The sequence below is a fragment of the Megalopta genalis genome, chromosome 4, assembly GCF_051020955.1.
Source record: "Megalopta genalis isolate 19385.01 chromosome 4, iyMegGena1_principal, whole genome shotgun sequence".
Lineage (NCBI taxonomy): Eukaryota > Metazoa > Arthropoda > Insecta > Hymenoptera > Halictidae > Megalopta > Megalopta genalis.
The window spans coordinates 16371395-16385086 of NC_135016.1; the positions used below are offsets into that span (position 1 = coordinate 16371395).

Sequence of the window (13692 nt, forward strand, 5' to 3'; positions counted from 1 at the left end):
GTACATACATATTTACATACATTTGTAAGATTAGAAATTTCGATGTTTCATCATATGTACCTTCAAAAAAGGAAAACTTTTGTTTTATTAACGTTTTATATGAGCAAAACGGGAATGCATATAACGACACTATACACATACTTTGCAGATACGTACATATGTATATAAGCATATGTACATATGTTCATATATATAAATACGACACTGTACGTATGATTTGTATATTTACGTGTTTGCACATACATAAGCAATAATGAGTATCGTGGTTATTTATAGGACATACGTACGTATATGTACGCTATGTATGTATCAGCTTTTACACTCTATACAATACTATATATGTACATACCATGTAGTATTATCTACGTATAGAGAGAGAGAGATAGTATATAGAAGTCCTGCGGATATGAGCACACATTATGTACGGATGTAACAACGAATTTCATTTCTTCTTATACGCATGCGCGTAACTCGTGGGGTGGGTATGCACTACAGTACATACGTATGTACATATACAGCAACTGTTTTTGAAAAGGGTAATTCATGTGTTTGGCTGATTACAAAATTAAAGTGTAGATTAGATGCATACACGTGTCTACATGTCGCATATGCATGCATCGTTGGATGCACGTTGGATGCTACACATACATACATACGTGCACACATACATACATACATACATATTCCGCAGCGAAACCCTCATTCGATAAAAGATATTTACGTTAAAGAAAAATTAAATTAAATGTGCACGTAATAATAGAAACATAAAAAACAATAATTTGCAAATTACAGTTTTTCTGACCTAAAAATATTTGGAAGATTTTAATACTATTACACGATTGTACAATTAAATAAAGATAAACGGAAAGTTATTTGTTTTCTTGTCAGACAAACATTGACTGATATCGATTAGTTTATGTAAGGTACTGATTTATTATAATCGAATAAAAGTCTACCGACATAAATTTCCTAGGACGCTTAATATTATATCATAATATTTTACTTACACAAGTAAGCGCAATAATGATTCCTGACTAAAACTATTCCGATAAATGTATTACAATGTTACGGATCATTAGACGATCGGTAATTTATTTAAATTTGTTGTACCTCTTGACTACGAGAATTTCGAACGTCTCCTTAAATTTCTTTCCAATCGAGTTTGTCATACCATTTCTCGTTAGATAATTTTTATATGTTATATAGAAAGAAATATCTTATACATATAATGAACACATTTCTTTCAGAAATGAAATATGTATAGTCGAGATTATTGAACACACGAAATGCATCGACTACAATAGGAAGAGATTCCAATTTTGTCGGAATTCACTTACGTAATAGGTATAATAAATATTTATGCATGTATGTATATACATATACGTGTGTGTGTTCGCGCGCGTGCGTATGCTTGTGCGTATGTATGTACATATCATCTCAGTTCACATTTCAGATGCATTTTTCGTCAAACAAAATTGAATTGGTATCTTTTATTCGTACCGAACTTTTACGAAGCATCTCGTTCTCTGAATATACATATGTATATACATATTTGGTCGATACATATATGTGTAATATTATCGTTACGATCTTTTCGTTGTAAACTGCGTAAAAAATCAATTCTAGTTCTAGTATTAAAAAAATTCTTAATAATTCTTGAAAGATTAGTTCCTCTTATAAAACGATGTAATCCAGATTTTGGCAGATCGACCGAAACGACTAAAAATTATTCAACAACCTTTGTGGATAATCATTTGACGTCTATAATTGTTCGGATGTAGAACGTAGATCATTGGACATTCAAGTTTGAATACGATGCCTGTATGTTTATATTAATGCACATGTATGTATGTTTCGTTTAATAATGTCAGAAACATGTATTGAGAGACAGGTAATTAAACAACATCAGAGTCCGTAACGAGAAATTTTACGAATTACATATATAGATATATTTTCAGTTTTACTTTGAAAATATTTATATAGATTCTATCGCATCGATTTTCTTAGTAATTGTAATTAAGATCAAATCACGCATAGATTATGATAACATGTAATGTTTTATTATTAAGAGTATACCAATACTTTGGATACTTTTCTCGGTGTTAGTTTGAAATAATGGCAATTTTTTCTAGTATTTTCAGTGTATGATATACAATTTTGGATCATTATACGAGTATGATAGGTCCATAGTTATTGTAATTGTGGAATAATTATTAATCATAGAATAAGAGATTGTTTGCAGATCGTTACGCACTTTGCTTCTTCTTCCGTAATGATAATGTTGAATTGTTTCATTTTACTCTTAAAGTAATTCAATGAAACATCTCACAAACACCGTGTTTACGTTTTACGTGTATTACGATGCCGGCGATACCCCTTCGGTTTATTGATATTTATTATATGTATTGTGTGAAGCAGTAGAATACCGATTGTCAATGGTTCAAATATTTACGAGCGGTCCAAGAAAATTCATCTTTTTCGTTTAAATAAAGAATTTTATATAGATAAAGTTGTCTCGCGTTAAACGTTTGTCTATTTTATTGTAGCTATTCATTTAAAAAGCGATGTCATGGAATAAAAGATCGTAAAAAATTAATTTGACTCGCTGAAACTATATCATTATCGACAATTACCTTCTTTGATAATGTGCGAATACATGAAAGACTGAGATATCGTTAAATAAATGATGATGTATAGTTTTAGTAATGTAGCTAAAAGCACGGGTAACATTACAAATATCTGTAATTTGACTGTGATTTAGAAACAATTATATTTTCGATCTCACAATTTAATTGATCATTCAAATATTTCATAATGTACAATCCAATTGTAAATGTATACTGTGTATACCGGTACACCGGCACCTGGTAAGATTTGTTGTACATGTAAGTCACGTGTAACTGTAAGTTTCATGAATTTTCCATCATCACGATTCAGATACGGCAACGAAGAAAGACTATCCGGTGAATCGTGTAACAATAAATAAAACCAAAAGAGAAATGGGATAAAGAAACCAGAGAAGAAGATGAAATAATTAGAGAACCATTATCTTCACGTGCTTCTACGAGGTGTAATTTTACCTCGGTCCATACAGAAGTCTTTCATAATTGGCAAACATAATTGGCGAGATTCTTAAATGCTATTAATCCAATAACTAGACATCGGAATTATTATACATATTTATGATTATGTGATCTAACAAATTATATCTTTCTTTTCGTCCAACACAGCTTAATGGTCAGTAATTATGAATGGTAGACTGTAAACAGTTTGTTCACTGTACGCGCACAGCAAATACTAAAAGTATGTATTTATTATTATATGATCCTAAAACGAATATAATTTTCCTTATAACTGTAAGGGTTATCATTTCGCATTTCGACTAAAAACGTTCACTTTTACGTCAACTTTGTAAAGTCGTTAGAAAGTTTTACGATAGATCATGCGATTAGATTAAACGATTCGTCGAATGAAAACAAAACTGATTGCGCTGTATGTTTTTATAAAAAATCTGGAAAGAAATATATCATCGAACTGGTATTAAATAGAAAAAGCGAAGGATATCGTTTTCCTGAGTTCAAGTGCAGTATGTAGTTGAAACACAGTACATATGTACATACATATGTTTTTACATGCGGACACGTACAGAAGCACATACATACGTACGCACGTACGAATAATGAATAACGAATAATGTTCCGCTATAATCGAATCATTAGCTAAAAACCGATTGTGTGTACGTATGTGTGAGACATACTAAAGAGGTTTGAGATGTTCTAAAATAATGGAGCAGCTGCTTCATATGATATTTTCAAAGAGTACGTTGCAAAGATTAACAGGAACAACCTTCTCTAGAATGGTAGAAATTCGGTGGCATACGGAAGTCGATTGCGATGGAAAGTCGTCGTATCTATGCAATTTAATATGATCTTATAATTTTCACTGATATGTATTGTCTAAAGATTTTAGAACGTGCACATCTCATAAATTGAATGCGACACAGTAAACAGGTATTAAAATGATATTTCTTTAAAGAGATCTATGGACTATCAACATTATCATCCAATGTGAAATACATAATATTTTGCAACATTACGGTGGACGTAACTGTGTAAAGTATAAGAAAAATACAGCAGTCGACGGTGCACAAGTTCAAATATATCACATTGATGGAACAGTCGATACAAATGTAACGATATTATAATAAGAAGTTCGATTGGCACTGATTTACAACTATAATTTTTTATGTAGAGTTTAGAGTATCACGTTCGATCTTTCGCAATCACGGCAAGAATATACTTGAACTGAACGAATTGTCAATGCGTTGGTTATTTGTAACAGTATATATTTACAGAGCATAAATCAATCTACTCTTCTCGCATCGGTTAAATAAGTTACCAGATTACTCGGAATATTTGCACAGATGCTTTTTTTATGAAGGCGAGAGGACGCTAATGTTTGTATTGTACAACACCAATGAAGTGGTAAAAATCTAGTTTGCCAACGGTTGGAATAAATTCGTGACAGATGATACTTATAGAATATACTATAGTCGCATAGGAGAATCTTGGAAACGCTGTAAAATGATCTTGTTTAGCGTACGTCGTACCTTATTTAAAAACATATAGAAATGAAAATAACCGAAAAGAATATCGATTATGTATACACGTCTGTAGCAGAGTTTGACCCTACAACAGTATAACAACTTGTAAAACAGAACTATGAAAGCAAAAGTATGATCGACTTTCATGGTATACCTGTACCGTGTTCACATACATACGCATACTCGCGAAAGTATTCGAACGCTTTTTAAAACTTGGTAAATAACCTAGACAATGGCCAAAAAATTGTTCTCAGATATTGCAATTGATTGGGATGATAAAAAAATTAAAACTTCTGTTTCTTTCAACTTTTTTATTTGAGCCTATAAAAGAAATTAAAAAAGAAAAATAAATGCATTTTATACATCTCGATAATTTATAATACATGCTGAAAATTTCGTTGAAATCGGTTGTCACAGAGAGACAAGATACAGGCATTGAAAGATGTCAAAATCTCGAGATTTCTTGCAGTTATCGGTCGAAAGTTGAGAAAAATTGCGATTATCGCTATCTTTAACTGTTTGTAGCTCGTAACAATGTTAACCGATTTTGATGAAATCTTCAGCATGCGTATAAATTACCGAGATCTGCGAATTTTTACAATTTTTGTTTTATATATATAGGGTTAGATAAAAAGAATTTAAACAAACGAGAGTTTTTTCCTTTTTGTGCTATTCCAACCAATTGGAGGTTTTGAAAATAACTATTTAGCCATTATCTAACAAACTAATCTCTCTAACATCTCAGAAAAATTCAGATCGCTTGGCCCGATCATAAAAAAGTTATTCCATTTTTAAAGGCGTTCGAATACTTTCGTGTCTCGGTGTACATGTATGTTTGCATGGATTACGTGAACAGTTCGAAGTTGACAATGAACAAAATTGGAAACATTTTACAATGATACTAAACTTCTATTGACAATAGTATGACACTATTGTTGCCCGCAACGTAACGCAACGCAACGCAACGCAACGCAACGCAGACTTGTCGTAGTTTGTTCTAATACTGAATTTGCATAATGATAAATGCATCATAAATCATCTTAATACCTACGCGGTGCGCAAGAATTATAAAACTTATTCTCGCGATTAGTTTTCATCCGATGATTCTGTAGAACTTTGTGGCATGGTATTGAACCAATTTTCTCGAACTCCAGTACTCCTGAACAAAAAGGAAACGTTAAATCATTGCATGTAATGTTTCGGCCGGGCTTTTTACGTTCGCGTCTAATCATTTCTAAACGTTTAGATTTTGTTGAACAGGTACCTGGCTCGTTGACGGGTACTTATAGGCAGTGTAAGTGAAGTTCTGTAATACTGGGGAGTAGTACTCGAAGCTGTTTCATCCGGTCTTCTGTGCAACGTCATAGTTTCATGCGGAGATGTAATTAGTTCGTTCTCGTTATCCAAATAATAACGAGAGCCTGTCGCGCTTTTACAATTTTCACATTCGCTTCTATAATCGTCGGTATCGTCGTGTAAAGTAGGAAGGGCCTGCATGCTACAAACGCACGCTACCGATTCGAAACTTCCCTCTTCGTTAATTTCATTTGCCACGTTCAACGGTGGCTGAAACATGAATCGAAGTTGACGCGACTTAATGACAATCGTAATGACAGATTGCTGTATACACATGCATACACGTATACATACGGATATACATACGTATGTCGTATCGTTTGTTTGGTGACATACATATAGATATTGGAATACCATCAATCGCGAATGGTAGATCGTAATACCTTGTAATTATGAGATTCCTCGGATCGGTGATCCGATTGGTGGTGCCTGCTCTCGGCGTGCTGTTGCCTCGACGAAGATGGAGTCGAGGAAGGTTGTGTTTGCGCGTCTTGATGATAAAATGTGGTTGTATTTCGATTTTCTTGATCGGTCAACGAGTCTTTTTGCGCGATAAGTGGCAAATTCGAGGAAGCATTTGTCGGCGAGGGTCGTAGCAACTCGCTCGTGGAGTAATCGTTCATAATGCCTTGCAGTCTGGTAGCGGTACGGGCTGTGGTTAAAGTCCTAGGAATTGTACGGTGGGCAGATATATTTGAATTCGACAATGTCGCGGATATCGTAAACGCTCCGGTTTGACGTGGAAGAGTAGTATGTGTTTGATAATTTTTTGAAACGGAAGTCTGCAAATTCGAGGAGACGGGTGGTTGTTGCGCGGCTACATCCGCATGCTGGTTAACAAAATTTGAGATTCCGATCGAGGCGGGCAAATTCTCGTAAGTGTTTGTCCCCATGGTAAAATTTGTAGTAGAAGTCCCTACGCTAACTCCTTGAGATGGTTCGTTTTGATTCGATTGACGATAGCTGGTATATATGTTTGGATTTGAAATTGGTCTATTGGGCGTGGATGCCAAGCCACTCGAATCGGCGATACTGCTGTCGCATATCAGATTCGTCGGGTTACCAAGGGTGCCGTTTATACCGCTTTGCGTGCTTCCTACGAGCGATATATTGGTACGACTGGTGGCATTGGTCAGATAGCTGTTTGGAAAATTCAGTTGTGGAAGCGCTTGCGGGTTCATCGACAAAAGGGCTTGTTCCGCTCTTGCTGCCGCGACAGCTTCTTCGTAAGGCGGCGGAGCTTCTCCGCGCGGAAAGTAATTGCTGGGTGGCTTCCATAATGGATAATTGGCTCCGCACGGAATGTCGTCCATAGGAACCCCGTACGACAGTCTATCTCGTTCTAAGTATCCCATACTACCTAAATTTCTTTGGTCCTCTGCCAATTGTCTGTTCTGTCTTCCTGCCACGCAAACTTTTACAAGATAATCAGCATTTCTGTTCTATGGATGTAAGAAACAAACGAGCAATAGACGTTGAGTAAGGCGAAATACCTCGTATTTTTCTTTGGCGCAAGCGATGTATTAAAAAAAATAATAGACTCAGCGACAGCACAGCCGTTACAAAACTAGCAACAGATCGTAATCCTATATCATAATTTGGAGTAGTGTCGGTCGCGTTGTTGCCAATTCCATCCGTTTTATAATTCAAAATAGACGACAGCCTGTCGTCCAGGCAAATGTACTGACAACAGATGTCCGAACGTAGGAAGGATTTACAATCTTCCTGTCCAACATACAAGTATATTCGAATAGTACATTTACTAGGTTGGTAATGAAATTGAATAAAAGCTATAGATGTTATCGCGTGAAATACCTCTGGGAATTTGGTGCAGACAAATGCTTTACACAATTTTGGATTGCCATTATCGCAAATGCACAATGTACAAGGATTCGAGCCAAGAATGTAAGATCCCCCGGTTTCATAAGATCGTCCTTGATGATCTTTACAGGGGACACCGCTCTCCGCACGTGTGACTGTAATAAAAGAATTCCAAGAAAATTGCTGATACGATTTCTGCGAACAAACGCTCTCTCTTCCGCATATACATATGTAGATATATGTATATTCGCTGTAACGCGCGTGTACATGTGCTCGCACGCACAATTTGACTCGTTTACCGGTTACAGAAGAGGTTTCTACGTTTGCTGAATTCGACTCTGCTAGGAGAATCTCGTCTCTGTATCTCTCTGTAATCTGTCCATATTTATACACGGTCGGTGCGTGGGCGCGTTTGCACGTGTACGCCTGCGCATCCGCGCGCAATCGTGCTAAACGAGCAACCAGATGAGCGACAACGATACATGCGTCATACGAACGTTACGTCAATCACTCGGTCCAACTCGAACAAGATTTTTGCCGTTAAAGAAACGTTAACGATTGATAGCGATTGATACGAACCAGCCGAAAGAAAATATTGCCAGGAACCGTGGTCGTGGTCGTAGTCGTAAACCGAACCGTGGTCAGAGTCAGAATCTAGATTGAATTAACGCGTGATATTCGTTACTTGGGAAACGGATGAACGACGACTAACAGGTCGACGCAAGTGTCACTCGCCGATTACGCTAATGCGAGAGGTAAAAGGGGCACTTGTTGGATAAACATGGGAACGACGTCGCGTACGAGTAGCAAAGATAGAAAAAGGATATTTCTACAATGGACTTACCGGTAAAAAATAGGATAAACGCGGAAACTGCATAACCGAGAAGGTTACTGCCGCTGTATCTCATTCTGCGTTCGTTATCTCATCATAATCATGACCATTTGTCGCGGTGTGAAAAGGAAACGAGCGTAAGAGTACCCTGCAGGATTTCAAACGATGTACCGTCCCGTCGATTCCTCGTTGCACCTCGTCGACATGTTTTCGAACACAGTGCCAACCAGCAGCATCTCGCACCAATACACCTGTATCACGGGTTGCTTATGCAGGAGCAACAGTTATTTTCGCACACCTGCATATCTTCGAAACTCTTCTTTTGCTCGTAAGTGTCCTCGCACGGTATGCGTCCTCTCGAATAGGCACACCAACTTTCACCTACTCGCACCTACTCGCGCCTACTTGCACCTACTTGCACCTACTTGCACCGACTCCCGACACTCGACACCCGACACCCGGGATGATCGATTAGTGAACGAAGCAGCTATCGGTGTCGAGCACCGATATCACGACAGCACCGCCATCTTCGAGCGTTTTTCAAAGCCTTGTCTTTCTCGCTGGATTCGCTGGATTCGCTGGATTCGAAGCCCTCTGCACTGCTCTGTACCTGTACTTACCACATCGCGCACCGCACACCACCGCACACCATTCTTATCGGATCAACGCGAATCTCCTGTATTCGTTAGCAAACGTTTCTAACTGCGTTAAACGTTTAGTCGTAATCGTTCGATCGCAATCCATTCGTTCGTTTTCATTAATTTTTGTTCATCTTTTTTCCATCTTTCATCATCGTTCTCGATCTCGCGTTAATCTTTTTTCATCTTTTCTCACCGTTGTTTGTAATTTGTACGGTAACACTGTACATTGTTTGTTCAGGAAAACCTCTCGAATGGAACGTACCACATTGTAGGTTATACGATACACGACGCTGTCGCGTTCATTCCGTTGTTCGATGTTTACTCGCGCAGGTATTACCTAGTCGGTAACTAAGTTTGCTTCCTTTCTCGCAAAAAACCGAGAAACAATCGCGTGTCTCTGTACCGGTATCGGTGTCGGTATCCTTGTTTACAAATAAAAAGTTGAAGAAGGATTTTTGTACGTACATTCGCATTATACGTCGTTCGACGCGACGCGACCCAACAATTCCCATTTCAACAAAATTCTAGAGCAAAATGTCATAAAAATGTCCAATACCGTCAATCGTGTTCGTAACGAAAAAATAATATAACCTTGTTGTTCGTAAAAGAAAAAACCAAACGTTTATCACCACCGTTACCGTGCCGAACTAGGAAACATAAATAAGAAAATAAAAACATACGGAAATAAGAAAGAAAAAGCAGAAAAAAAAATCGAAAAATTCATAATAGATTTAAATAGATTCAGGTAGAAGGGCGATACGTTCATGGAAAAAAACGACGATTCACCGGAAGATGTCAAACGAGCTACGTCTGTCGAGCGCGAAATAAAACGAGGGGAAAAGGATGATACCTTCGAGGGATATCCGCGTCAAGAAAAGAAGAAAAGATGGGAACACTGTGACAAAACGAGTTCAAAGAAATCCAAGGCATGCCGAAAATCTTGACTTTTTGCAACGTTGCCACATAGTCTTTTCTTGTATCGTCTCTTCATTTGGTATCGCGTCCATTTTAATCCGAGGAAGATAGAAAGCACGTCGGCGGCGTCGCAAACTTTTCGGGCTATAGATACACTGATAGAAAATATTTTCAGCGGCAGAAAACAAAGTCGAACGGAGATTGCTGCGAAACGCGAAAAGGCGAAACGAGGAAGGCGAAAAGGTTTACGAAGGTTTCGGTATTTGGGGAACCGTGTACGTTCCCGAAAGTGGACATAATACCTAGACATTGTTTGACGAAAGAGGCCTACGTCGATCTATTGGCAAAGCCGAGGTGACGACCCAATTATTTAAGTCGAAACTCGTGCATACGATTTCTAGTCGAATTCGGCGGCATCAAACGTTTTGTAATTCTCTCATTCAGTCGAAAATGTCCACCGGATTGTACAAAGAAAACTGTGCTGAGAAGATTACTTCCTGTTTCGCGACGCATCAAGGAATTGGCTCAACCGCCGAGGCAACGAATGCTGATAAGTCTGCAACAAGGTGCAGCAGTGTTACCACCGGCGCTCTTGGACAATCTCGCGCGGACCTTGGAAAACGAAACATGCCTGAGTCCCGAGTAACGTATCGGTCTTAGGCATCCTCTTCTTTTTTCCTTTTCATCGTGTATGTTTATTGATGGTTCGATTTTCGATTTTCGATTTTCGATTTATCGAAGATCGTAAAATTCGTAAAATTCATTCGAGTTACGTCGGTTACGGAAGTAAGTGCTTGCGAAAGCTTTCGAAAGTTAAAATCTCATGTTCGAAAGTCTAGTTTTATCTTAAGCCTACTTTAGATCTTTCTTTCTAGGAGTGTCTAAAGTGGGCTGATTTTTTTTCAGGCAAGCGGCGATTGTTTCGCGAAAACAGAAATTGGTAAGGAAACGGAAGGAGAAGAAACGGACGTGGCGGCAGAAAGAAACGAGTAAATCGAGTAAACCGAGCGTAGGTCCTGCTATCGCAGGATCGTTGGACAAGGATTCGATCTCGTGTCAATATTCGATGGCCGAACGTTTCGTCAAAAGTATTTTACGATGGAAGTGTCGTATTCCCATGTCGGAATTCGGTGACATCTCGAAAGTGATCACCGAACGTTTGGTCGACGTTCTCGAGTACACTCCTTCGCACAACGAAGACCGTAAGTGGCAGCAGTTGCGTTCCTTGGCCGACATGATAGCTTGTTGGATATCCGGAGTGCTGTCGGACGTTGCTCGTTATCAGGAGGAAAAGTTGAAAGAAATATGCAGAAAGAAGGAGCAAGAATGGGCAATAGCGGAAGAGGAGGAGGAGGAAGAGGAGGAGGAGGAGGAGGAGGAGGAGGAGGAGGAGGAGGAGGAGGAAGATGAAGGCGAAGACAGAGACGAAGACGAAGACGAAGAAGACGAGGACGAGGATACGAGTGGAATCGAGGACCCGAAGAAAGACAAAGACCTGAAAGAAGATGAAACGACGACGGTGGAGGAAGCTACTACCGTCGTCGCGGAAGAAAAGGTAGACGATGTAACGGAAACGGAGACGCGTGTAGACGAACCGGATTCGAAAGCCGTTGAAACGGAAACAGAAACTGTGGTCACGGCAGAAGTAGAGGTTGAAACGAGCCCGATTACGCCTTCGGAAGTAGAAGCGGAACAGAAAACAGAAACAGAAACAACAATTGAAACTGCAACGATGGAAACCGAGAAACCGGAGCCGATGGAAGCAGAAACGATGGCGGACGTCGAAGCGGACGTCGAAGCGGATGTCGAGGCGGAAGCGGAAACGGAAACGGACGCCGAACCGGAAACAATAGCAACGGAGGAAATCGAGGAATACCGGATGGATGCAGCGATCGAACCAACGGCGGAGGGCGATGCGGAGGGGAGCGAAGAAGTAGAAAAAGGAGAAGAGGACGAAAAAGTCGAAGAAGAGAAAGGAGAAGAAAGAGAAAGAGAAAAAGAGAAAGAAGAGGAAGAGGAGAAACGCGACGAGCTGCCGGAAGACGTACAAGTTGAAACGGAGATTCCATCTACGCCATTGGCAGAGGAGAAAGTTACAACCGAAGAAGAGAAATGGAAAGATATATTGACCGGAGGGGACTTGGAGGAATTGTTTAAAACCGATATTCCATTCGTTACCTTTGGCAAAATCATCGATACGATTTACAAGATGATCGAAAAGACTCCGGAAAACACGGGCAAAGATCCGATAACGAATGCTATGCACCGTGTGATTTATGAAAAACTGACCAACATCGTGACGTTGGAGGATCCGAATCTGTTGACGGAAGAATTAAAGGATGTCGTGGACGTGGTGTGTGGAAAAGTAGCAAACTGGTTGAAAACTATCCTGAGCAAATCGCAGGTTGCGTTCATGGAACGATGCATGCCGGTGGTGGAATCGAAGGAGATCAGGGATTGGACGAAATGGCTCGAACACGTGAGCAACGAAGCTTTAGATTGGAATATATGGTTGCGCGGTGTGATCGAGAAAATTTTTGAGATGAGATTCTCGAACGTGACGCGAGGCGAATGGAAAGATTGGACGAAATCCGTCGACAAAGGAGCCTTGCTTTGGAGAAGATTTCATCTGCAAACTATACATCAAGCACACCGTAATATCACGATGATGATAGGTCGACGCGTTGTCAAGACTGGGACCAAAACTCCTTGTACCGCTTCGGAACAGTTGATAGCCTCTACGGAATTGCAGGCATAATGCTCGAACGATTGTCGCATAATCGCCCAATTGTCGAATAATCGAATAATCGAATACTTTACATGTGCCAGAGACAGGCGCGTACGTGCGTGCACGATCGTACCATCGCGGTGTAACGCAGCTTTGCCGCAAAGATTTGGATATCGCGATTTTATGCAGCTTGCGAAAGATGCATAAAATCGCTCGTGTCGCCGATGTAAGTCGTTTCAAATGTTGCGCATACATTCGATCGAATAGAACGTATAACGTGCTTAATGCGTGCTGATGTATATTCAATCTGCAGTCTATAGTCTACAATCTACATAGATGTATAGCGTCGCATTCTCGTACGTCCGAGGAAGAATAGGGACACCGCGTATGGTCGATTCTCTCTCTTTGAATCGAACACGTAATTGGAAACCTGGACTTTGAAAGCAAGATGACCTAAATCGAAAGTTCCAACTTTCAAGCTGGCCGTTCGGCAAACGAAAACGATCGGCTGACATACATGCGTACTTGCGAGCGATGTCTGTAACCTGCCGGAGGAACTGGAGTCGGAAAAACGCGAATTCTTCGCGTATCCAACCGTTCGACGGAATACAAAGTTTCTACAGTTGTTACCTAAAGAAATAGAAAATCTATCATAGACGAAGCGGGCGTCTATGTAATATTTCAATCGCGAGCAGCAAAGTTCCTAGACCATGCGGCATGCTGAAATATTTTGCGAGTCGATCGGACCGCGATACTTTGTATCGGAACGCGTTCCGTTGATTCCGTCGATTTTATT

At 39.6% G+C, this 13692-nt stretch overlaps 2 protein-coding genes across 4 annotated transcripts; one reads left to right on the forward strand and one right to left on the reverse strand.

Annotated features, from left to right (window-relative positions):
* Nucleotides 1-909: 909 nt before the first annotated feature.
* Nucleotides 910-8765, reverse strand: LOC117221918 (uncharacterized). The gene is made up of 6 exons (XM_033473242.2): nt 8625-8765; nt 7775-7935; nt 7453-7684; nt 6343-7373; nt 5868-6169; nt 910-5762 (listed from the first exon to the last, which is right to left on the reverse strand). The coding sequence occupies exons 1-6, from the start codon at nt 8686-8688 to the stop codon at nt 5690-5692; spliced, it is 1863 nt and encodes a 620-aa protein (XP_033329133.1). The 5' UTR covers nt 8689-8765; the 3' UTR covers nt 910-5689.
* On the forward strand, nt 8123-13557 carry LOC117221917 (uncharacterized). Of its 3 annotated transcripts, none has more exons than XM_033473239.2 (5): nt 8123-8626; nt 9993-10179; nt 10344-10522; nt 10613-10810; nt 11075-13557. In XM_033473239.2, exons 2-5 carry the CDS (start codon nt 10018-10020, stop codon nt 12924-12926), a joined length of 2391 nt encoding a protein of 796 aa, XP_033329130.2. In that variant the 5' UTR covers nt 8123-8626; nt 9993-10017; the 3' UTR covers nt 12927-13557. The 3 variants fall into 3 exon arrangements, with proteins under 3 accessions (XP_033329130.2, XP_033329132.2, XP_033329131.2); XM_033473241.2 differs by lacking the exon at nt 8123-8626 and adding an exon at nt 9497-9583; XM_033473240.2 differs by lacking the exon at nt 8123-8626 and having other exon boundaries at nt 9604-10179.
* The last annotated feature ends 135 nt before the right edge of the window (nt 13558-13692 follow it).

Bases quoted from the DNA above. Each gene is read 5' to 3' on its own strand.
- LOC117221917 (XM_033473239.2), top strand. From the start codon at position 10,018: ATGGAAAAAAACGACGATTCACCGGAAGATGTCAAACGAGCTACGTCT. The intron at 10,180-10,343 runs GCATGCCGAAAA...AAATATTTTCAG, and splicing joins CGAGTTCAAAGAAATCCAAG to CGGCAGAAAACAAAGTCGAA. The intron at 10,811-11,074 runs GTAACGTATCGG...ATTTTTTTTCAG, and splicing joins GAAACATGCCTGAGTCCCGA to GCAAGCGGCGATTGTTTCGC.
- LOC117221918 (XM_033473242.2), bottom strand. From the start codon at position 8,688: ATGAGATACAGCGGCAGTAACCTTCTCGGTTATGCAGTTTCCGCGTTT. The intron at 7,685-7,774 runs GTATTTCACGCG...TATGTTGGACAG, and splicing joins TCTGCACCAAATTCCCAGAG to GAAGATTGTAAATCCTTCCT. The intron at 5,763-5,867 runs GTACCTGTTCAA...CTTTTTGTTCAG, and splicing joins AGTACCCGTCAACGAGCCAG to GAGTACTGGAGTTCGAGAAA.